The 24,766-nt window shown below is 37.1% G+C and overlaps 1 protein-coding gene across 1 annotated transcript in view; it reads left to right on the forward strand.

The window, feature by feature from the left end:
* Window positions 1-1,651: 1,651 nt before the first annotated feature.
* The window catches only part of LOC306851696 (protein Atg16l2-like), a 31,162-nt gene continuing 8,047 nt past the window's right edge, over window positions 1,652-24,766 (forward strand). The window contains exons 1-15 of the mRNA XM_079388130.1: window positions 1,652-1,915; window positions 2,406-2,475; window positions 2,897-2,948; window positions 3,497-3,570; window positions 6,730-6,981; window positions 7,726-7,791; window positions 8,104-8,193; window positions 8,443-8,496; window positions 11,983-12,088; window positions 14,141-14,246; window positions 14,666-14,736; window positions 16,046-16,117; window positions 16,920-17,040; window positions 17,181-17,286; window positions 24,024-24,173. Coding sequence (XP_079244256.1) covers window positions 1,795-1,915; window positions 2,406-2,475; window positions 2,897-2,948; window positions 3,497-3,570; window positions 6,730-6,981; window positions 7,726-7,791; window positions 8,104-8,193; window positions 8,443-8,496; window positions 11,983-12,088; window positions 14,141-14,246; window positions 14,666-14,736; window positions 16,046-16,117; window positions 16,920-17,040; window positions 17,181-17,286; window positions 24,024-24,173 — 1,511 coding nt within the window. The 5' untranslated portion in view covers window positions 1,652-1,794. The remainder of the gene's footprint in view (window positions 1,916-2,405; window positions 2,476-2,896; window positions 2,949-3,496; window positions 3,571-6,729; window positions 6,982-7,725; window positions 7,792-8,103; window positions 8,194-8,442; window positions 8,497-11,982; window positions 12,089-14,140; window positions 14,247-14,665; window positions 14,737-16,045; window positions 16,118-16,919; window positions 17,041-17,180; window positions 17,287-24,023; window positions 24,174-24,766) is intronic.

The following is a 24,766-nucleotide window of genomic DNA, read 5'->3' on the forward strand; positions in this document are numbered from 1 at the left end:
CAGAGACCAATAGAAAAAGAAAGTAGTGTATTAGCAGACATAGGCAAAGAGCACAGGTTGTTAGGATTGCGCTGTGTGATGGAACTATTTTGTGTAATGGCCTCAGAAGGAGTCAAAAGAGTGTGTTCAACATGTGCAGACTAAGGATGTTCAGATCAAAGACCGTGTCTCTATGATTAAATAATCTATACTTACCCAAAAAGTACCCTTAAAACAGTAGAACTAACAGGCATATGACAAACCAATGACCAGATCAGTATACCCAGTTACAGTGAAGAAGACTTGAGTGACATTGAGTTTTAGTGAAGTTTTACTCAACTACAAGGTATAAATGTTCATGTATCCTTCTGTTCAGGGAGTCTCTCTTGGTTGTTGTGACCGTGAATAAACTTTCATTCCTGCAAAGAGCAGGAGTGGTGTCTGGTATAGAGGAATAGAATTACTAAAGATTACGCTTGAAAATGCTAAAGACCTGTGCTCATGTGTGATGGAGGTAGTGATAGTAGCTTCTTGACGGGACGCTGTCACCATACTTCAAGGAAGTATTGTATTGTATTGTAAGTATTCAGGGAATTAGCTCGAGATACTGTAGTTAGTATATTAACAAATGGTAGTTGTTCAATAGTCTGTGGTGAAGTCAGCATTGGGAATGATGAGTGGTAGTAATAGTAGGGATATGGAAACACATGGTAAGAGTTGGTCATAAAAACTGAAACAGAAGTGAAGCAAGGTGTAGAAAAGAGGATGAATCAAAAGTGATTTTATAGATCACAAGTTAATAAGAGTAGTGTCAAAGTAATATGCATAGTGTTTTGGTAGAAACCATGGGTACAATTTTGTAAAGAAATGGTTTTCCAGTATTTCCCATACACTAAGCCTATTTTTTAACTTCTGTGGTTCCTACAGTGTTTGTCACACATACATATTAGTCATTTATGTGTGACTTACTGCCAGTAGTGTCAAACTAAATCAGTGTGAGCTGAGGTTTCAGTGAGGTGTAATGTTTGAGGGAACAGGGAAGTGTTTGGACAGCTGCACTACACTGCATTGGGTGGCCAATGTTTCTAGCAAATACTGTTTCTATTTTTCTCACGATAGAGGATGCAGAATTAAAATTTTCAAGATTCCTGGGAAACATTAGGAAAGTAAATGCATAACATTCGAAGTATTTTAATTCTACGTATTGTTACCAGATTTAGAAATTAAAACGTGGCTCAGCACGTCTATGAAACGAGTAAAACTATTAGAATGTTGTAATCACAACGATTGTGATTGGTCCATCTTGACAAATCGCTGAGAAAAGTAACAGAAGTCACATGACAGTACGTTTGCGCAAGCATAATAAAAAATATATAATTATCAACTATATAATCACAGTCGTACACTTTAATATACACTGAGTTGAAAATACACATGAAAGAATTAAAATATGAGAATTATAATTTGATGCATCGTTCCTAACCAATCAGAGAAAGCGTCTGGGCCAAAAGGCCACTCCCATTTATTATACGTGATTTAGACGTGTTTTCCTTTCCAGCCAGTTTGTTTCCAGGCTTGAGACGCACTGACACATGTTTGTCATGATTACTCATCAGCGACAGCAGCAGGCGGCTCCCTTCGTGTGTTTACAGCCACTGCACTGACGCGTCGCGTCGCGTCGCGTCTCAGCCCACTTTCCGCCGCTTTCCTGTGCGCTTCATAGGAATGGAAAACAAACGTGAAAGTGACGGGGCGTACACCCATTAACTATGTCTAAGAAAGTAGATTACTGTCAGTGTATTAAAATGATTATTTATGATGGCGGCGAGAAACTCTGAAGTTAAAGAGAGCGAAACATGGAAGCGACACATTATCAGACAGCTGAAATATCGCAACAGCACCCAGACGAGCGTCTTCCAGGATCTTATAGAGTCATGTAAGCTTTATTAATGCTGCTTTGTGTGATTTTAGGCCATGCAAGTCATGCAAAATAAGAAAAACCTGTTGTTTTGGATGCAGTAGCATTTCAGAAATCTACCTATTGCCGTATTGTTGATTAAATAATTTAATTGTATGTTTAAGCACTCAAAGATACAATATTATAGTTAAATATAATGTTTAACAATATCAATTTGTATTGTGTTATATTCGTAATATTTATATTTTGTTTTTATTATTTTCTCATTTATTTAGTATTATAATGCAGAGTATGCTCCACTTTTATTAATTATCATGGAGTTATCTCATCAACTAATTTAACTGAAGGTCTAATTTGCATATCAAGACTGCTGTGTCTTGAGAGTATCTTGACACTTAAGTGCAAATAGGAAATCTCATTAACAAACACTCTTGGAGTGAATGTAAACATCGGCTGGCCTCAAATCACGCTTGTTCAGAAGTAGTTTGTCATATTGTTCTGCTTATAGATCACAGTCTGCTGGAGAAGTCCAAGCAAAGAGCCCTCATAACCAAAGGCATTCTGGGGTCAGGGTCAAGGTAAACATTAATCTGAGTCATAATATGCTTTAATGTTACACTATTAAAAGTGAAAACACACAGAGCAACTTGTACTTGATCTGAACCTAAAAATGTCTTTGTCGGTTTGATGCAGTCACATTATATTTCTGAACATTACAACATAAACAAGCACATTTTTATACTACAGGAAAACCCCCATAAACTCTTGATTGTTAATGTTGTGGATTTACTGAAACGTGCATTCCAGTATGTCATTTGATTGTATTATTATTATTGATTTTTTTTAGATACCAGAATGTATAATATGTAACACCTTACCAACCATGCTATTTTGACATTACAGTATAGTAATAGCATATATTCTTATCTGTTTTTTCATATTCAGCCATTACAAATCTGTCTGTTTTTAATTTCAAATAGTTTTTTTTGCCCCCTGCAGGCCCTCACTATCAGAAGATTCGCTGACATCTCTAAAAACAACCACCGGTGAGGTAGGAAACTATAGTATATGTGGGGAAAAACAGAATCAGCCTCTCTCATGAGAAAGATGATTGGATTTCTGTCAAACCAAACGTTTATAAACCAAACTGAATTTTATGGCACAAGTTGAGACCTGTTTCACTGAACAGGTTTACAAGTTGGCCTATTGTTATCTCTAGCTTTTAGCAGACAGTCAGAGATCAAATCTATGTTCTTCCAAACGCCCTTATTTGGAGACATGTTAGACAAATTGACTGCTTTTCTTAGGAAATGATCAGAGTGGTCTGAGCTTTAGGTGTAATAACCAGTTGTTACACCTAATCTTGCATTAAAGCTTTCTTAAGAGCAGTTGGAAAGTTTTTTTTGTGAAAGTATGTGATAAAACCTGCTGCATATCTGTGCTTTATCAACACACGAGATCTCTCCCTCATATCGAACTATTCTAGCTAATAAAAACTCCTGTAAAATATATGTTAACATTATAAACAAACGGGCATTTGCATTGTCTGAATTATTATTTTTTTTTAATTGAAAGTTTTTTGGCTTTATAATTTTGCAGCTTGCATACCAAGTGGTGGAACTGCAGCAGAGAATCCAGATAAAGGAAGTGACACTGGATGAACAGCATACCAAGTAAACCTCTTTAATCTTTTATGACGTAAAACAGGAAACCTCCCTTTTACAGTGGCCATATTATGTTCATTTAGAAATTCACAAATTATTTTTTTGGGGTCTGCTAGAATACATTTAATATAATTTGGAAAAAAAAACATTATTCTTCTCACACTGTACATTGCTCTCTGCCTGAAACATGTGACATGGTTTAACACGATGAAGTAGCTAAGTCATGAAAATAATGGCTGGACTACAAACAAGGTGTTTCAGGCAGTTGTTTTCTGTTGGAGAAATGTACTGTCTTTGGCATGGACATTACTAAATAAATGCATATAAAAGCAGAATGGATGCTCTTTAAAGAGCTAATTCTTTAAACAAATAAGGGTATGCTTTGGTGACTAGGTTTAGAGGCACATAAATGATTAGATATGTTTAATCAATTATCTGTCATGAAATTTCAGTTTTTCTCGATTGCTACTAAAACACTATAACCAGGCATTTGAACTAAAATTTCAAAACCATAACGGCATTTTTCAGACACGGTTCAAAAAGACATGATTGATTGAGTCAGTGTGGAAGAACTTGACTGGTCTGCAGAAAGCCAAGTCCTGATCCCAGCTGAACACCTCTGGTGTGACTTTATATGCAGACCTTGAGCCAAAAACTCATCCCTGTGTATATATATATATATATACATATACAGTTGGGCAAAAAAGTATTTAGTCAGCCACCAATTGTGCAAGTTCTTCCACTTAAAAAGATGAGAGAGGCTTGTAATTTTCATCATAGGTACACTTCAACTATGAGAGACAGAATGGGGGGGAAAGAATCCAGGAAATCACATTGTCTGATTTTTAAAGAATTTATTTGCAAATTAGGGTGGAAAATAAGTATTTGGTCAATAACAAAAGTTCATCTCAATACTTTGTTATATACCCTTTGTTGGCAATGACAGAGGTCAAACGTTTTCTGTAAGTCTTCACAAGGTTTTCACACACTGTTGCTGGTATTTTGGCCCATTCCTCCATGCAGATCTCCTCTAGAGCAGTGATGTTTTGGGGCTGTCGCTGGGCAACACGGACTTTCAACTCCCTCCAAAGATTTTCTATAAGATCTGGAGACTGGCTAGGCCACTCCAGGACCTTGAAATGCTTCTTACGAAGCCGCTCCTTCGTTGCCCGGGTGGTGTGTTTGGGATCATTGTCATGCTGAAAGACCCAGCCACGCTTCATCTTCAATGCCCTTGCTGATGGAAGGAGGTTTTCACTCAAAATCTCACGATACATGGCCCCATTCATTCTTTCCTTTACACGGATCAGTCGTCCTGGTCCCTTTGCAGAAAAACAGCTCCAAAGCATGATGTTTCCACCCCCATGCTTCACAGTAGGTATGGTGTTCTTTGGATGCAACTCAGCATTCTTTCTCCTCCAAACACGACGAGTTGAGTTTTTACCAAAAAGTTCTATTTTGGTTTCATCTGACCATATGACATTCTCCCAATCCTCTTCTGGATCATCCAAATGCTCTCTAGCAAACTTCAGATGGGCCCGGACATGTACTGGCTTAAGCAGGGGGACACGTCTGGCACTGCAGGATTTGAGTCCCTGGCGGCGTAGTGTGTTACTGATGGTAGCCTTTGTTACTTTGGTCCCAGCTCTCTGCAGGTCATTCACTAGGTCCCCCGTGTGGTTCTGGGATTTTTGCTCACCGTTCTTGTGATCATTTTGACCCCACGGGGTGAGATCTTGCGTGGAGCCCCAGATCGAGGGAGATTATCAGTGGTCTTGTATGTCTTCCATTTTCTAATAATTGCTCCCACAGTTGATTTCTTCACACCAAGCTGCTTGCCTATTGCAGATTCAGTCTTCCCAGCCTGGTGCAGGTCTACAATTTTGTTTCTGGTGTCCTTCGACAGATCTTTGGTCTTGGCCATAGTGGAGTTTGGAGTGTGACTGTTTGAGGTTGTGGACAGGTGTCTTTTATACTGATAATGAGTTCAAACAGGGGTCATTAATACAGGTAACGAGTGGAGGACAGAGGAGCCTCTTAAAGAAGAAGTTACAGGTCTGTGAGAGCCAGAAATCTTGCTTGTTTGTAGGTGACCAAATACTTATTTTACAGAGGAATTTACCAATTAATTCATTAAAAATCCTACAATGTGATTTCCTGGATGCTTTCCCCCCATTCTGTCTCTCATAGTTGAAGTGTACCTATGATGAAAATTACAGGCCTCTCTCATCTTTTTAAGTGGGAGAACTTGCACAATTGGTGGCTGACTAAATACTTTTTTGCCCAACTGTATAATTTTTTTTTTACAAATTAGTAATTGTATTTATCATGTTCGACCATTCATCCCTCTATGCTATACGTATATTAAACAAAAAATCATTCTTTGATTTATGTGAACTGCAGTGTTATGAAATAACTATAGACATTTTGATCCCACTACTGAGTGGTAGCTTTTGCAACCTAATTTAATTCCATTTGCAAACAATTTTTTAATATATATATATATATATATATATATATATATATATATATATATATATATATATATATATATATATATATATATATATATATATATATATATATATATACATACACTGTAATGGTAACAGGGTGCAAACATTTTGAAACTAATATAAAATGAATGCAAAATGGAAAAACAAAACGTAATATTTAGTTTTACCTTTTACCTCTCAATATTGTTAATTAACATTTTCATTAGATTAAGCACCTCCTCTTAATGACACTTACTGACATTCCTTTTACTAAAACTTTGTTGTTGCTGTTTTGTTTTTTTTTGAGAGAGAGTTTCAGGCCTATTTTGGATCCTATATGTGGAAAGTGGCATTTATTTACTCAAGCTGTTGTCTGAATATTATAAATAAATAATGTCCTAAATTTGGTCACAAAGCTAACATATGGCTAAAGGTGAAAGATACTATCATTGTGTAGAAAAACCCTGGGCATTCTGCCATATCTCTTTCCTCTATTTAGATGAAAAATAAATCATACAGAATTTCCATGAACTATTTATAGCTGTAGACTTTTTAGCTTGGTCTGGATGTTCATTGTTGGAAATTGCTAAATAATTGCCTGAATATCCAAACTTTTGCACCGTTTTATGATAGATCTTGCATGTATAATGATTTTGTTTTGTTTTTTAATTAGGCTATATGAGGTCCAAAACAATCTCAGTGTTTTGACGTCAGAGCACAGCGTGCTTCAAGAGCGCGTGACAGAGATACAGACTAGAAACCGACTTTTGAAACAAGAATATGATTCTCTGCTGGAGCAGCACCAGATCATGGAGAGGAAGTACCGACAAGAGAAACTCCACAGCTCTGAGATCCTGGAGAACATGATCCTTCCAAAACAGCAGGCTGCTGTCCGCATGAACCATCGCAATGAGAAGAGAGTGAGGTCAGAGGCATGATGGGAGGTGAAATGTGTGATTGCTGCATCATTAGAATAACCAAATCATATCCCCCCCAAAGAATTGACTCTCAAAAATAATCTCCCATCTTCTAATTGATGTCATCGGTTGTGCATTGATTCTGCAGAATCATCATTTACTCAACCTCATGCTGTTCCAAACCTGACTTACTTTCTTCTGTAGAATACAGTTTTTTTTTTTTTTTTTTTTTGGTCCGTACAATGAAAGGCAGTGTGGTCTATTGTTATTCTGAACCCTATTGACTTTCACTGGATGGGCAAAAATGTTCTTTAAAATATCTGCTATTGTGTTCTGCACAAGAAAGTGAATTAAACAGGTTTGGAATAACATAAGGGCGAGTAAATTATGACATAATTTTAATGTCTGGGCAAACTTTCCCTTTAAATATGTTACAATGTGATTAAATTCTTATTAGTGTCCAAATATTTTGTAACATCTGTAAAAAAGGAATAAAGGACACAGAGGCCACGTCAAACAACAGTAGAAACATTGCTTAGAACATGGCTTAGAAGACGGTTAATGTAGTTAATGAATTAGTGTTTGTTAAAGAAGGGCCACATTTCAATGTTCACTGAGTATATTCTCTCTGCTGCTGTGGTATTCTGCTGGCAAATCATTTGTAGGTAATTTTTTCCTAAAGGTTGAAAGCAAATTTTGTCCATTCCATAAACACCACATCCTTCTTGATCACATTTCCTCTTCTGTCTTAGAGCCAGAGAGGCCAGTCTTCACAAAGAGCTTCAGATGGCTGCCAGTAAGAATGTGAATATTAATGAGTAAGTATCAGCTGTATAAAGTGTGAATCTGATTTCATGTCAGTCCAAACCCTCATCACTGTCTTTCTTCTGTGAAGAGCAAAAGGAGAGTTGGTACGGTATGCGCTGTCATTTATTTATTCGTGTTTCATAGAGGAAAGAAAGTTATGCCGGTTTGGAATGATATGAGGGATGAGGAAATGTTGACAGATTTTTCATTTTTAAGTGAACTATTACTTTAATCAGCGTATGAGGGCAGCATAAACAATCCTATAAAATCAACATGTAGATCATTGAAAAGTTTTCATTAATTGTTTTGCTTTTGCCTGTCAGAGAGTCTGGAAATGTGTCACCTCCCAAACCATCATCCCCTAAAAGTGACTCTTCACAGAGGTTGGAGAGATCTCATGGACCACTATTCAGGTAACAATAGGGCCTTTCATGTATAAAACAGTAATTGTTGTGGGTAAGTAATATTTTGGGTGTATCTTGAGCTTTCTCTATAGCATTTGAGGCATGCTGTTGATTACCCTTGGAAATCATTTTGCCATATTATTGGCTAATTTTGAGTAATTTTGACATCAGTTCATGTAGTATCATTAATAACCTAATGCATTTTTTAAAAGTTATTGTGATCCACACAAGTCAACAGTAGTTGTTTTTTCTTCTCAGGTCTGCTTCAGCTACATCTCCCCGCATCATCAGCTCCATCAGAGGACTTTTTGAGTAAGTTTCTCACTGAAAGCTCTTTAAGTGCTGATGAATCACTAGTCTCAGCCTCAGACTGCTGGCTAAAGGTCTGATGCATATGGCACACTTATCTGGAAACACTTCAGGAGTTTCGAAGTCCTCATCGGATTGAAAGTGAAAGTGAAGTGACGTGTGGCCAATTATGGTGACCCATACTCTGAATTTGTGCTCTGCATTTAACCCATCCAAGTGCACATACACAGCAGTGAACATACACCCGGAGCAGTGGGCAGCCAATGCAGTAGGGGAGTTCGGTGCCTTGCTCAAGGGTCAGTTGGGAGCAGTTGGGGGTTCGGTGCCGTGCTCAAGGGTCAGTTGGGAGCAGTTGGGGGTTCAGTGCCTTGCTCAAGGGTCAGTTGGGAGCAGTTGGGGGTTCGGTGCCTTGCTCAAGGGTCAGTTGGGAGCAGTTGGGGGTTCGGTGCCTTGCTCAAGGGTCAGTTGGGAGCAGTTGGGGGTTCGGTGCCTTGCTCAAGGGTCAGTTGGGAGCAGTTGGGGGTTCGGTGCCTTGCTCAAGGGTCTCACCTCAGTCGTGGTATTGAGGGTGGAGAGAACGCTGGACATTCACTCCCCCCACCTACAATCCCTGTCGGACATGAGACTCGAACCTGAAACCTTTGGGTGACAAGTCCGACTCTATCCATTAGGCCACGACTGCCCCCATTGGTTAGATTATACAGGACTTCTGGGAGACGTGTGCGTCGCGTTCTTTAATGTTCTGCCGTGACACCAGACCCCCTCGCGAAAGAAGAAAGCTGTTGTGTTTAACTGTGGCGACGAGCGCTTGTCAGGATCTACTAAACGCTGAATTTTCAAAAGTATGTGAAAATTTTAAAGTTCGTGGCATAGAATCTTTAAAATATGTCCGAGAGTTTTACATACTGGTCTGTTATTGTGGCGACATTTCCTCACCCCAAACAATACGTGGAACAAAACGAAACGTGATTGGTTGCTTTACCTGTCAGTAAATAAATAAAATAAAATTGAATTGAATTTTATTTTGAATACATTTTAATTGATACATTTTATATAATTAATATTGAATGAACAAAAAATTTGATTTAACTGAAATATACTGGATCTGAAGAATGATTTTGAAATTGCAATTTAATGCATTCTCTGTCCTTCATTTCATTACAGAGTCACGACATCCATTCTAGCTCTGTAGCAGTTGTTTGCGTGGGAAATGTTATTGCTTCTATGTGTCAGTTTCCTGCTTGGTTCCTTTTTGGTAAAAACCTGCACCCACAGTACTTAACCATAGTCAACAAAGTTTATGTACGGGGCGAATTCCATTCTTTGGACTGTTCTAAAATGATACGCAATGCTGTGATCTGGTCGGTGCATGATCTTTCTTTTCGGAATCCAGTTGTTCGTCTCTCAACTGATTGTCCACAGCATTTTTCATTCTTTCTAAAATTACCCTGTTGAAGATTTTGCCTGGGACTGATAGTAATGTGATTCCTCTGTCTGAAAAAAAAGTCTCTGGCAGCTACTTCGGCACTACGGGATACCAATCAAACTAACGAGTCTGATCAAGAACTCCTACGAAGGAATGACCTTCAGGGTGGCCCATGGCGGTCATTTCACAAAGAGTTTTGCGGTTAGAACGGGAGTCAGGCAAGGCTGCCTGTTGTCACCATTCCTATTTCTGCTGGCAACTGACTGGATCCTGAAGAAAACAACAGCAGGGAAGAGAAATGGAATTCAGTGGACACTGGGGAACCAGCTCAACGACCTGGATTTTGCAGATTACATTGCCTTACTCTCACACAATCGCCAGCAGATGCAAGAGAAAACAACCGATTTCTCATCTGTCTCAGCCTAACTTGGCCTTAGGATACATGAAGGAAAGACAAAAATTTTGAAAATACACGCAACCAGCACAGAACCAGTAAAGCTTAGAGGAAAACCCCTAGAAGAAGTGGAGTCATTCACATACTCAGGGAGCATCATCGACAATCAAGCAGGCACAGACGCAGATGTCAAGGCAAAAATTGGGAGGGTGAAGCATTCCTCATGATGAAAAATGTGTGGAACTGTCGCCAGCTTACAACACATACCAAAATTTGCCTCTTCAACTCCAATGTCAAGTCGGTCTTTCTTTATGGAGCAGAAACCTGGAGAACAATTAAAACAACCATCAGGAAAATACAGACCTTTATCAACAGCTGTCTACGCAGAATCCGTCAGATCCACTGGCCAGGCACCATCAGAAATTGTGATTTATTGCAGAGGACAAAACAGCTTCATGTAGAACAAGAAATCAGGAAGAGAAAGTGGAGATGGATAGGGCACACCTTGCGAAAACCAAGTACAAACATCACCAGACAGGCCCTGATGTGGAATCCACAAGGCAAAAGAAAAAGGGGGAGACCTAAAAACACCTGGAGAAGAGACTTGGAGGCAGACACCAAAGAGATGGGGCACACCTGTAAAGAGCTGGAGAAAATTGCCCAGGACCGCGGACACTGGAGAAAAGTTGTTGATGGCCTATGCTCCGAGAGGGGAGAAAAGGCTTAAGAAGACAGTACTTAACTGGCAGTAGCACTAATTTAATTCCATTCCCCATTTGACCTATTTGATGTAAAGACGCACCTGCATTAAGTCTGCTACCTAAGGTATTTTAAAGAGCACCTATTATGCCCATTTTACAAGATGTAATATTGGTCTAGGGTGTCACCAGAATGTGTCCGTGAAGTTTCAGCTCAAAATACCCCACAAATTTATTAAAACCGCTGGAAAATGTCATTTTTGGGGTGTCTGTAAAAAAGAGCTGTTATGGTGTGCATCACTTTAAATGCAAATGAGCTGCATATCCCCGCCCCATCTCCAGAAGAGGGAGTTGCGTATACGTCTCCCTGCGTTGCATACTACTGCAATAAACAGCCAGTAAAAGCAATATGACTGAGAGCGAGAGAACCGGTGTTCAGCTGTACATATAGGAAGCCAAATGCACTGAAAGTGGGAGGAAACAGCACGATGTTACAGAGGTATGAACGGACAGTGCGGCGTGAAGTAATCTCACAAGCGCGGCGATCAGTTCAAATATTTTGATAATATACACACACAAATACAGCTAAAACGTTAGTTAAGCACTATAACGACATGACATTCACAAAGCAGTCTGGAGTGAAATGATTTGCGCAGACATAAACGTATTTAGGAAGATTTTGAGGCGCATTACCATGAATAATAGAAGTAATCGAAAATGATTTCATCTGTCAATAAGATTGAACTAGCCTATTCTAAAAATCAAAAAAGCTGCAAAATTATGTCTAGACCTGGAAATTGGTTAAAAAGAAAAGTACTTTACATTATTGTATATAAAAGAGTGTTATGCTGTAAAATAATCTGATTATGTAACACACTGTAACACGTTACACTCAGCCCAGCATCTCTGTATATATAAGTTCTGTACCACGCATAAGTATTACTGATTGTTCTTCTGTTTTGTGTGTCCAGGAGGAAGATGAGAGGTAAATCAGTTTGCAGATCAGAGGAAGACCTCTATATACCATTAGGAGTCTGTCTGGTTGCCAGAGTCCCAACCAAGGCAATTTTTACAACGGTGCGTGTTGCTTTTTACAACAACATCAAACAACAAAATCTGCTTCTCACAAGCTTTGTAATGATGTTCTGTCCAGTTCTGGTCCTGTTGGGCTATGAAGCAAGTAGAGATAACTTTGAACCCTGAAAATGATGGGGAAAACTTTGTGTAGATGAACTAGTAAACATGCAGAGGTAGACTATAATATTGATCTTGTGGTTCTTAAATGGGTCGTGTCTTAAAGATATCTTTAGAAGCACATTCCCTGTAGTGGTGGCTGGTGGTCTGTCTGTGGATGATGTGACTGTGGAACAAAGCGTCTGTGTGTCGCTGTGAAGCAGTGTCTTTCTGTAGCACACTGCAGCTCTGTCATGTGCAGCCACCCGCTTCACACGTCCGTTTTCATTTGAATAGCTGACTGCAGGAACCAGCCCGAGATGTGGTATGGAGAGGAGTTGCCACTTCCTTAAATGGAGATGTCACAATTGAATGATTTGCATTTCCTTTTGATCTTTTGGTTGTTGGTGTATCAGAATGCAAGTTGCAGACTATTTCTAGTCATTTCATCACTTTTAAAAAAATAAATTTCTACAAATTGCTGGACTTTTACCATTAAATAGTTGCCGTGCTTATTGCCTACATCTTACATTTCCATTTGAGTGTAAAGTAATACACTTATTGTTTGTATTATTTTTACACCTTAGTAAAGTTGCTTCCCCTTCTGCAGTTTCACATTATAGTGTACTGTTTAAAAATAAGATTGGGCATGACAGTTATTATTATTGGTGCCATGTTAAAAACAGAAGGGAGTTAAGTTCCTCAAAATCAGACACATGGTTATTTGTACCATCAGATACACACATAGAGTCTCATTATATCACAAACTAAAAGTATTGTTGTATACCATTGTTGGACCATGGTATTTGGTAATTTCCTGCAATTTTTCTGCTCCACTAATAGACATCAGAGCAAAACCACCACTGACACCTAACATCAGGTGTGAGATGAAGTTTTCACTCATTTTTCATCAAGTAATTATAGTAAATAATTACAGTTTTTTTTATGTTTTTGAAAGAAATCTCTTATGCTATCATTTTTTATTTGACCAAAATACAGTAAAAATAATACTGTGAAATATTATAATTTAAAAGTAGTTATTATTTTAATATATTTTAAAATGTAATTTATTCCTTTAATGGCAAAGCTCAGTTTCATATTCAGTTTCACATGTTCCTTCAAAATCATTCTGATATGCAGATTTTTTTCAAGATTCTTTTATGAATAGAAAATGTTAAAAACAACAGCATTTATTTGAGATAAAAATCTTTTGTAGTATTACAGTTACTTTTGACCAAATTAAAACTAAATAAAAGTATGATTTTTAATGGTTACTTTTTAATGGTAGTGTATCACAGTTTCCAGAAAAATATTAAGTAGCATAACTGTTTTTAACATTGATTATAATCAGAAACGTTTCTTGAGCAGTAAATCAGCATATTAGAATGATTTCTGAAGGATGATGTGACACTGAAGACAGGAGTAATGATGCTGAAAATACAGCTTTGATCACGGGTATAAATTATATTCAAACAGAAACTATATTTTTACTATATTTTGATCAAATAAATGCAGCATTGGTTAGCATAAGAGACTTGGGCTGTCATTCGCACTGTACGTGGTAGACCAATCACAAAGGACTGCGCCATCCGACCAATCACATCAGCGAGGGCTATAATTAAAGCTATTTTTTAATTAAAGTTTTTTTTTCCTTGGATGCATGTAAACCTGTTTTAGGAGACTCATAAAACAATATTAGCAACCTTAAATATAGGGGCATAATAGGGGCACTTTAATAGATAGATTGCTAGGATATTTTGGGTGATTGCTAGGGAATTGGTACGTTGTTGCTAGGGTATTCTGGTCTGTTGCTAGGGTGCTCTAGGTGGTTGTTAGTGTTTTCAGAAAATGCAAATTGATTAAATGTATTCATAAATGCAATAAGTTTGGATAAAAGTGTCTGACAGATGCATAAATGTAAAGTATTAGAAATGAATGTGTGTTTTGTGGTTTCAGGATGCTCATGAGCTGGGAATCAATGCTGTGAGGTTCAGTACCAGTTCAAACCTGCTGGCTACAGGAGGAACTGACAGAGTCATCAAACTGTGGGCCATTGAAGCAGGTACATCACAAAACTGAGCTGGAAAAAAAAAAAATTCTGTTTAATTGTCAGCTTTAGCCATATAGACAGGGTTCAGATATAGTGGAAAAAACCCCCACATCGAGTGAGTGTGAATGGTCTTGTCGTTACACGTGACTGCCTCGGACCACCAGCAGATGTCAGCACACTTATATCTATAACATCCTTTAGTCAGGGTACATTAAATTGAGATGCAAAATGAAATTTTATGAGAAATTATTCCAAATTATGTGAGGTCTGTGAGGTGAGAAATAGTTAAATTTTTTAGACAAGTATTACTGTGTGTAGAAAAACTATGATCTCATTTGATGTGCTCTGTTATACAGTTAATATAGACACAACAGAAGTGAGTGCATATTCTCAGGCTTGATGTAACATGCTGCAGTGTTTTGTCCTCACAGGAACTCTTCAGAACAGAGGGACGTTAGATGGAAGTAATGAGGGGATCACCAGCATTGAGTTCGACCCGACGGTATGAACACACACAAATCATTGTGTTTGAATAAATTACACACAGAAAATGAGCAATGTAACGAGTCAACATACTAGAATGCCTCCATTATAATCCCTGAATCTGTCACTCCCTGCAGCTTTGCACAGTTTTACATGTGAGCCCTGGAGTTCAGTACTGCTTACAAATTCTCTACTCTTTGTTGGTAATAGTGGAAGCATTGTAGTTTTGTCGCTTTGCTTGCTTGTTGTGTACATTGGGTGTTACAGTGCATGCATTTTGCTTCACTTTCTTTAGCAGTCATTTCTGTGTGCGCTGCAACCAAAACACAGATCTGTGCATCAGACTTCAAATTCGCTCATTATGACCGGCTGTTGTAATTTAATGCCTGCATTTATGCGCACAACAGACATTTCTGAGATTGTTTCTGCAATGCTGATTCCCTTCCGAAACTGTAAGAGCACCTATATTTTCATGTATACTCATTATAGTGTTCCTTAACAATAGTACGTGTTCTATAATGTGCACGTGTGGAAATTGAAACTTCATGGAAAGGTACGAGAAAACACAATGTATATTTCTATTTTTCCTGTATATACGCAGATGGTATTATAACTTCTTGTTGTTAAAATAATGACAGTTTATAGAAATGAAATAATCACACTTAATTTGAATTTTACACATTCTTTAGAAAGAATGATTAAATTATGCATTAAATGAATAATTCATTAAATTATTGTGTTCAATTCGCATTTCAATCAAGACAACTCTCAAAATAGATTTTAACAGCATTAAAAAAAAGAATAGAGTATAGGTAGTTTTGATCTTGGTGGACTAGATCTGCTATGCTGCTGCTGGTATGAGTGTAGACATACTGCCGAAACATGCTCAGAATAACGGAAATCAGGAAACATGCTGCTGCAAGGTAAAAATGGAGAACACGTGTAGCAGATCTAGACAGGTGGTGCTGGGGAGGAGGAGGGCTAAAGAAAATTCTCATGGCGCGCACTACTGAGCTGTACCAGGTTGGGATAGGAATTGCATAGATATGAAAGAGAGATTGTTTGGCTACATTGACTGCTTGGGAGAACCAATCAGCAACTCTAAAGAGAAAACCCCTGCTTTAGATGAGCTGAAGAATATGCCAAAAGACTCCACTGAGTTATTGCTAATTAGCACATACCAATGAGCTGAGCTATAAGAGCCCTCGGCTACTGAAGGATCTTTATTAGTAATATAAGGAGACTGTTCCTGTAAGGCTGTTGAGTTGATTATGCTGTGGTTACTGCTCTAATGCATTGTGGGATGTGTCACTATGCTTTTCCATCAGGGCACTCGGGTTTTAGCTGCGTCATATGACAAGTCGGCTCTATTCTGGAGGCTAGAGGACAGCGTTCCCAAGGTAACAGAGCTTACCGCTCACCCACCCAAACCTCCCTGCACTAGTCTGTCTCTCTGATTTACTCTAGTCTAGAGCATCATTAGATGAGACAGAGCAGTATGAACCATGTTAAACATGTTTATTGCTGTGCCTGCAACGATTTCATTGTGCTTTACATGACAGTGAGGCGTGGGAGAGTTTTATGGGGTGGAATCAGCTTGTCACATGATTTTTTGATGCAAACAGGCCAAATATGAGTCATTTTTACTATGCAGCTATTTATATGGCCCAGCATATTTGTCTTAATATATTGTATAAAATGTTCATCTCACATCTTATCATATTAGGAAATACAATTAAGTGAATATGGGGCGAATTTGAAAAAAGCTACAACGTGACACTCTTATAGAAAAGGAAATTATAAATCATCTTTTAAAGTTTTGTATAAGGTACAAAGTTTAAAGGGTTTGGCATAACAGGAATGTCTCATATGTCATATAAAAATGTGTCTGAAAATTTACTAGCATGACAGAAAGGGTAAAAAGGCACAGTTGCTCTCCTTAAAACCAATTCGTCATGCTGAAAATGAGAGGAGACTACTTTAACCAGACCCAATTGCTCCAAATGCTGTAAAATTGATTTAATATTTTATCTCTACATGTGTGTGTAAGAAAGAGAGAGAGAGAGAGACAGAGAGAGAAAGTACATGTTTGGATGAATTTCTGAGAAAATATGTCTGGGTCATATTTTACCATATTCTTGTCAGGTTTAGAGAGATTCTGTTTTGCCTCTCATTAAAAGTACGTCTATATTGTTTTTCTAGGTTACATTGACGGGTCATTCTCGTAAAGTGACAGCAGCCAGATTTAAATACAGTCAGAGACAGGTGGTCACGGGCAGTGCTGACAGGACCGTGAAGATATGGGACCTCCAGCGAGCAGCGTGTATGTGTCACAAAAATCTGCAACTAATCACTCATGCATTAACTAACAACGAGCACATCCTGCATCTGTCTGCAATAACTTGTTCAACATATTAGAACAGATCAGTCATTTACATATTTCTCTCTTGTTTCTACTCACAGGCATACAAACCATCGAGGTTTTATCTTTCTGTAGTGATGTTGTGTGCTCCGAGTACCTCATCATCAGCAGCCATTATGACAGAAAAATACGGTTTTGGGACAGCAGGTAAGAACAGGGCAATTACAACAACACCCACTGTGTAAACAACATAAAAAAAAATCTCTGACAACATAAAAACTCATCTTAATAAATGTTTATGAAATGTTAACATCTATTTAGTCTGACATATCGCAAGATTTCCGTTTGCAGATTTTGACACATTGACCAACAGAAAGCTGCTTGGTTTGAAAATAAGTTTTGTGTTCAGTTTGTGCTGAATACAAAAAAATATATGTTGGTCAATAGTATAAGTAGCTGAAATAAGCACAAATATCAGGGCATGTCAAAACATCTCAAGGGCACCAAAATCACCTCAGACCCCAGAGGGTTAAAAGTGGTAAGACTAACTTACTGTATCTTTCCAGTGCTGATGCCGCGCTCTCTCCTGTTGCGGTATTTGATTTTGAAATTAGCTGCTGATGAATAAAATGCAGTGCATATCTATTGCTTTGCTGACGTTAACTTCGTTAAATTTGCATATAGCGTGGGAATTGAAGATCGAATTTATATCCCTTTTTGCGGAGACACATTTATGTGGCCAAGTGTAAATGGAACGGTTTAAACAAATCAGATAGATATCCGATCATAGAAAACGTATGAAGTGTAAACAGGCCCTTAGAATGGAAGAGATTATCTGTACTTTATGTTCAGTTCACAAATGTACAGATCTCGGGAATATAGTATTTATTTCTGCATCTTATCTCACAATTCAGACTTTTTTCCTCAGTTTACATCCTGGCATGTCTGTCTTTTTTTTTTTTCTCAGAATTCTGCATGCGGTCTGGGGGCTGTTTCATGAAACAAGTTTACCAAGACAGGATTATTTCAGTTAGTCTGACTTATTTTGAACCAAATCAAGTGACAATATAGAGCATGAAAACATCATCGTGCCATAAGAAATTTAAATTGCCCATCATATTCAAACATTGTAGTCTGGAATTACAGTTTGGGAAAAAACAACCATGATTTTGTAGTCATATAGCCTAGTATGTAGTATGGCCCCAGGTCAGGTATCAGAAAAAAAGCAGAATTCTAAGAGAAAAAAGTCAGAATTGTAAGATGTGACCATGTATCATCTGAGGTGTAAACATTGCTATCACTTGTGTTATTATTCTGTTTTAAACACTCACCTGAGACGGATATTGATACTATGTGTAAACAGGGCCTAAGTCTGCTTGTGTACACAGACCAGTTCTTAAAAGTTTTTCTGGTCCGAAAGTAATCGCCTAAAAATTTACAGTTGAAGGTGGATTTGTTAAACGAGCTGTGGTTTAATGGCTTTGTAGCAGTGTAAAACCTTGAAAACTTCACTTCGTAAATGTGTTGATCACTAGTGCTTTTCACAGCAACCGTCCAGGTTTCCAGGACTGACATTTAAATGTGAATAATGAACCCAGCTGGCAGTGCTGGCTCGTGTGATGACCTAAAACAGTGCAGTCTCAGGTGTGTGTGGTGTCATCGCTGGCGAGAGACGGCTTGTTAACGCTTTTGTGGTAATGCGTGAGATTGGCTTCTCCACAGGCCCAGTCGTACAGACAGAAACTCTTCCACACGTGTTGACAGTTGATGCTTAAAGGCGATTGTGCTGCTCTGCATGGAATTTATTTTCAAGATGGGATTTTTTTCTTTAGGCTAAATGTTTTGATGCTTTAGGTTCAGTTTAGGACATGACTGTTCTTTAAAGGGATATATGGCAAAAAAAAATTTTTTTATTAGAAACATAACTACAACATGGTTCAAGTAACATGCGCTTTACTAAAGAATGTACTTTTTTTAATGGTTGCGACGTAAATTTAATGGTTGCAAACCAAACTTATTATCTACCATACAGTATGCAATTTCAGATGCAGCTAATGTATTCTGAAGCCAAAGAACTTGTGTGTATAAGAAATAAATAATTTTCTTATTTTTTGCTTTTTTACTAAAAAACATTACTTTAGGCCAGTTGTGTTAGCTTTGCAATGCACTTACATCAACGTCAAGTGAATGCGTGTATGAAAATTCTAAATATTAGCATTAATTCTTTTTTGGGTATGAGTTAATAGTGAAAACTGCTTTAAAAGTGTCTCCCTCATTTGGAAAAAAAATATTTGAGAAATACATTAGAATGCAAGGTCAACATTGTAAACTCATTATAGAATTCAGTACATTTTATAAATTAGCCAAAACAATTCTCATGATATTTGGTGCTGTAGACAGCTTTAAAAAAAATCAATTCTCCAAAGTGTCTGTTTTTCCTGTCATGAGAGATTTTGAGAAACAAATGTGGGATTAGTTGTTGAATAATAATAACAGTAGTATAATTTTCACTAAATCATCTCGTATGCACTTCGTAATATATGGAATTGGCCTAATTTCAAAGCTGCTTTAAAACTGAAAAAAAGCTAATTTTAAACTGAATGCATGGATGCAGTAAATTGATTCATATCTCATTTTCTCCAAAATGTTTACAATAACTTATGTCTTATAAGACATAACTTATAATGTTTGTTATTACTCATAAAAACCGGTATATTTGTATGATTCACCTTTAAAGATAAGTGCAAAGTTTTATGAAATTCCTTTTTAAAACTATTTTTAGAGCAATTAAAAAAAAAATCATCTAATGTTCAAGATTAACCGTTTCAAGTAATTAGTTGTAAATATACAGATTACTTTTGGAATAGTCATTTGGATTAATAAAGGAAGTTGCACCATGCACTACACCAAACCAGTCACAGCTGCCTTTCAGTTGCATTCTGCTGGATAGTCCATACTGAAGTCTCATTGGTCCAAAATCCCACTGTAAAAATCAGGTTTTCATTTTCTAAATGATTCTTTTGTGCAGAACATTTGTTTTCAGTGTGGACAGACACACTACTGGAAACTTGGCATCAGTTTTTAAACTATTTTTCAAATAACTAACATATTTAACCTATTTGCTGACAAATACATTTGAAAACTCTCCCTTTCTCTTAACAGCATAATAGTGTGTAACACCACAAACACATCAAGTTTGCAAACCACATTGCTCATAATTAATGGTTTACTCTGAAAGTGACATGACGTCTAGTCATTACATAGACATTACATGCAAACCATGACAAGCTTGACATCAACAACAAATATTACTTTGAATGGCAAAAAGCACATGCATGCCAAGAATAGAGCTACCCTTCTGGAGGAGTAATTGACATGTATCTGTAACATAATTACTAACGTGTAATATATTTAAAAGCATCATTCACAAGAATTGCAGCCTTGTTTATCATGGACAGAATGACACATATGGTTAATGTTGTAATAGCGCAAATCCCTTGGATAAGAAAGCAACAACAACATCTTATGTAGAACACTACAGGCAAAACTATTGGCTTTACATGCACCGCAGAATTTTGAGCTGATTTTGACATATTTTGCTTCTGTAACATGTCTTGGCGGAAAGTAAATATCCACAAAACACATTTAGGTAACACTTTATTTTAGGGTCTCTTAACTAGTTGCTTATTAGCATACATATTACTGGAATATTAGCCATTTATCAGTACTAATTAAGCACATATTAATGCCTTATTCTACATCCCTAATCCTATCCAATACCTAAACTTAACAACTACCTTACTAACTATTAATAAGCAGCAAATTAGGAATTTATTGAGAGAAAAGTCGTAGTTAATAGTGAATGTTTCCTAAAGTGTTACCCACATTTAAGTGTTTATTTTATTGCACTCTATTTGCGTCTGTAGATTTCCGTCATAATACATGTGGTTTTCTCAAAAGTATATTTTTTTTCTCCTGCGCTAAACCAGAAATCTCCATTTCAGTAGAATTTACATGCACTAAACATTCCAGTTTTATTCTTATCAAGAGTGATTTGTTCATATATCCTTCATCTGATTTATATAAAATGGTATTCCTAAAAACTTAGTTGTTGGCAATATTTTTTGATATATAGAGTGATTAAAAAAAAAATCAAAAATCCCAATGTGTAAAAATAAATAATTTAATTAAATAATGTCTTTGCTTTTTAAAAACATAACATTTCAGAAAACTTGTAATACAAAACAGTAGTCCTAGGGCCAGTTTTACTAACAGCTTACGCCAGCGCAAACCGTCTTTTAGCTTTAAAATAATACTATCAGGCTTTACACAGTTATTTTTGCGCCTGTCCTTATTGTATATGCATTTGTAGGAGTTTCCCTTTCAGATGCAAAATGTATGGGAGGAGAGTATTCAAATAAATCACGCAGTTTTACTAACGTTTGCGCTCGTCAAATTATTCGTCATTATTTAACGCCCAGAAAAAAGCATGTTTTGCGCTTCAAATAGCTGCGATTATTGTTGCTAGAAGGAGGCACCGCAGAGAACTGAGAGTGCGTGGTAGAAGGGCGAGGATTTTTAATCACATAATTTATTTGCAATGCAAATAAAATCCACGAAAATATTGTTTGCCAAGCCATGTTATTTTTAATTTGCTTCAGTTAATAAAAAACCACTTGGAACCCTCAGCTAGGAGTCTAAACTTCTTGCAACTTCTACCATTTTTTGGCCTCCGGTTCCTTTCAACGTACTGTGGCTTCTTTATTTCTTTATTTGCGACTGCTCTAATATTGCATTGGTCAATGTAAAGGAGATGCTGCGTCTGTGTTCTTTAATTTGCGTATTGTTAGTAAATCACCTGCAGAAATTTCCACGCCCTTCGGCGCTCTTTTAGAATTGGGCTCTGGCACTAATTTGCCCTTTAATGTACTGTGATCAGTCAGTTAAAAATCAGTTAAAGATGTTACCCTATTTACCTGTGGTGTCTTCCCTTAAACAACAAGCGCAAACATGTGTCTTTGATTGAATACAGTGATGCCGTACGAACAGCTTACATCACTGGCTACTAAATATTAATGGTGTTGCATAAATCATATGTCACACCGGAGCTGGTGAAGGTTTCTTGAATACGGCTGCTTTGGATATCACTTGGTAACAGTCGAAGCGACCCTGCAATAATACGCCTCAATTGTTGCGTAACCCTCCTTGTTCAGAATCTCAGTGGCTTTCGATTGCTCTGATTGGATAAGAGATGTAAAATAATAGCACCAAGGATGTTCATGCAGCAAAGCTGTGTTCTCCATAGGCCACAAAGCCTCACGGCGAGCATAATTCACCTTTCAGTACGAAGCTGACAATATAGATGACGCCACAGAGGTAGAAAGAGAGCCATTATTTACACCACGTTTCAGTCCTTGACATCGCTCATTCACTCCCAGCAACCACAGCTTTCAGCTGCCGAGGAGCCGACGGCTCGCTTGTCTCCTAGCAACCGTCAGCCCACATAATTGTCTCTCCTCTCATCTCGTCGTAATGGGATTTGTGCTATATTATGACATTTGCGTTTTTCTCCATGCAGCGCTTTGACCATTTTTGATTCTTTCAGGAAAGAAGAGTTACTTTCAAGTGGCAGTCTAATGACGGATGCGTTCACTGTATAATAAGCATGCACAATACGGTGTCACTTTAAGAGGCAATAAACACTCGAGCCTGTCTCTGTGATTGAAATTCAAATCATTGTCTTGCGCAACGTTCAGAAAAACAAGGCTCCTCTGGTTTACCGAGTGACACCCTTGGACATCATGAATGTTACATGCCTTGAGATTCACCATCTTTCCCCTTGTCATTGTCCAGATGATAACTTGTTGGAATATAAAAGGAAACAGCAGACGGTGTCCTCAGGCTGCACATCTGCAGTCGCCTCCCTTGTCTTATTAAGTGCATCACTCATAGTGTAATGAGACAAACTATCATGACATCAGTCTTCTTATGCTTGATGGAGAGCTGCACTTGTCAGATTTCAGACTTTCAGTTGGGCCTTAAGCATCATGGTTCTTGATCTGTCCTAATATACTACACACAAATAATATGAAGCCAGATGGCAATAATGACAACTAGGGCACTTTTCCCAAACAGGGTTCACTTTTAAAAAGCATTTAAAAGGCACAAATTTAATTTAATTTAATATAATTTTTATTTTTATTTTTTATCAATAGATATCTTAAGATATTAGCTATCATTGAACATAAAATTTACATGAAATTATTGAAATCATGAAAAAATTATGAAAGTCAAAATCCATAATGTTCTTACATTAGCATGAAAATAGTTAAACACAGCAAATGTTTTAGGAGTTTCTGTAAATACATCACATTTAAAATGCATTCTGTACTAAACATTTACATTTGTAATCATTAATATATTTTTTCTCACTGAATCTCTAAATTCTTGTCGAAACAACATACAAACAGTATTTTAATTTTAAATATTTATTTAATGACTTTTTATTTTTTATTAAGCGTTAATAAGGCCAGTATTACCTTTATCAGTACTAATGCTAATGCTTTGGTTAAATTGATTATTTTGTTTTTAATTTTTGGAGATAAAATTTGTAAATATAGACATTCAGCATTACAGCATAATCGAAGGCCAGGACTAAACAACAAATTATTATTATTATTATTTAATTTGCCATTTATTGCCAATTACAGATTTTTTTTTATATTATAACAGCTTTATATGACATAAGTTTTTTGAAAAATTTATTTTTAACACATTAAACAGCAAGCAGTAATTGTAGAATTGAATGTACTATTATTCCCATGCCTAAAAATAAATAAAAATAATAAAATAAACAGTTATAAAACAAGTACTGAATTGTCATGTTTACCTGTTTGCTGTATTATGCGTGGTTACACTAAGATGTGGTTGTCTGTATTCCGCAGGGCAGGGACCTGCACACAGGAAGTGCCTCTTCAGGGCAGAGTAACGTCTCTGGACCTCTGCCCCAACCACAGGCAGCTGCTCAGCTGCTCCAGGGATGACATCCTGCAGCTGGTTGACCTGAGAAAGAGTAACGACAGGGTGGCCTTCAGGTAGAAACACACACAGAGGAGTTTAGGTGGCAGTGTATTTTTAACAGCATAATAAACAGAAATAGATTTTATGCAGGGTTAAAAATGAACTCTTGCTGAGCAACAAAACCTGCCTTTGGCAAGCAAAAAAAAAAAAGCTATATAAAATAAACACACACACACACACACACACAACACATGTGCCAAAAATGTATAATTAGGGTTAGGTAACATATATGTACTGTATAAAAATTTATATATTTATAAAAATGTATTCCAAACTTTTTGAATGTTATATACACATGGCAGAGGACAGTGGCACTTTTCTAAATACAGACACAGCTTTTGTTATCATATACAATAAGAAAGCTTTTTTCCTTTTTAAATTGACAAACACGCTGTTCTGAAAGCATTGCAAAAACTTTGCAATAGGCTTACAATGTTGATTAAAGTTCCAATAGACAAAGGAATGAATTTGATATTTATCAGTCATGCATATTCAATATCCTGACGCCAATGACAAAACGGCTCCCTTCAGCATTATCCTTTTCCAAATGCAATAACAGGGAAACTAGTTATATTGACAACATGGCCCAAGACATTTAAAAAGTGTG

The sequence above is a fragment of the Barbus barbus genome (genome assembly GCF_936440315.1).
Source record: "Barbus barbus genome assembly, chromosome: 31".
NCBI classification, from domain to species: Eukaryota; Metazoa; Chordata; class Actinopteri; order Cypriniformes; family Cyprinidae; genus Barbus; species Barbus barbus.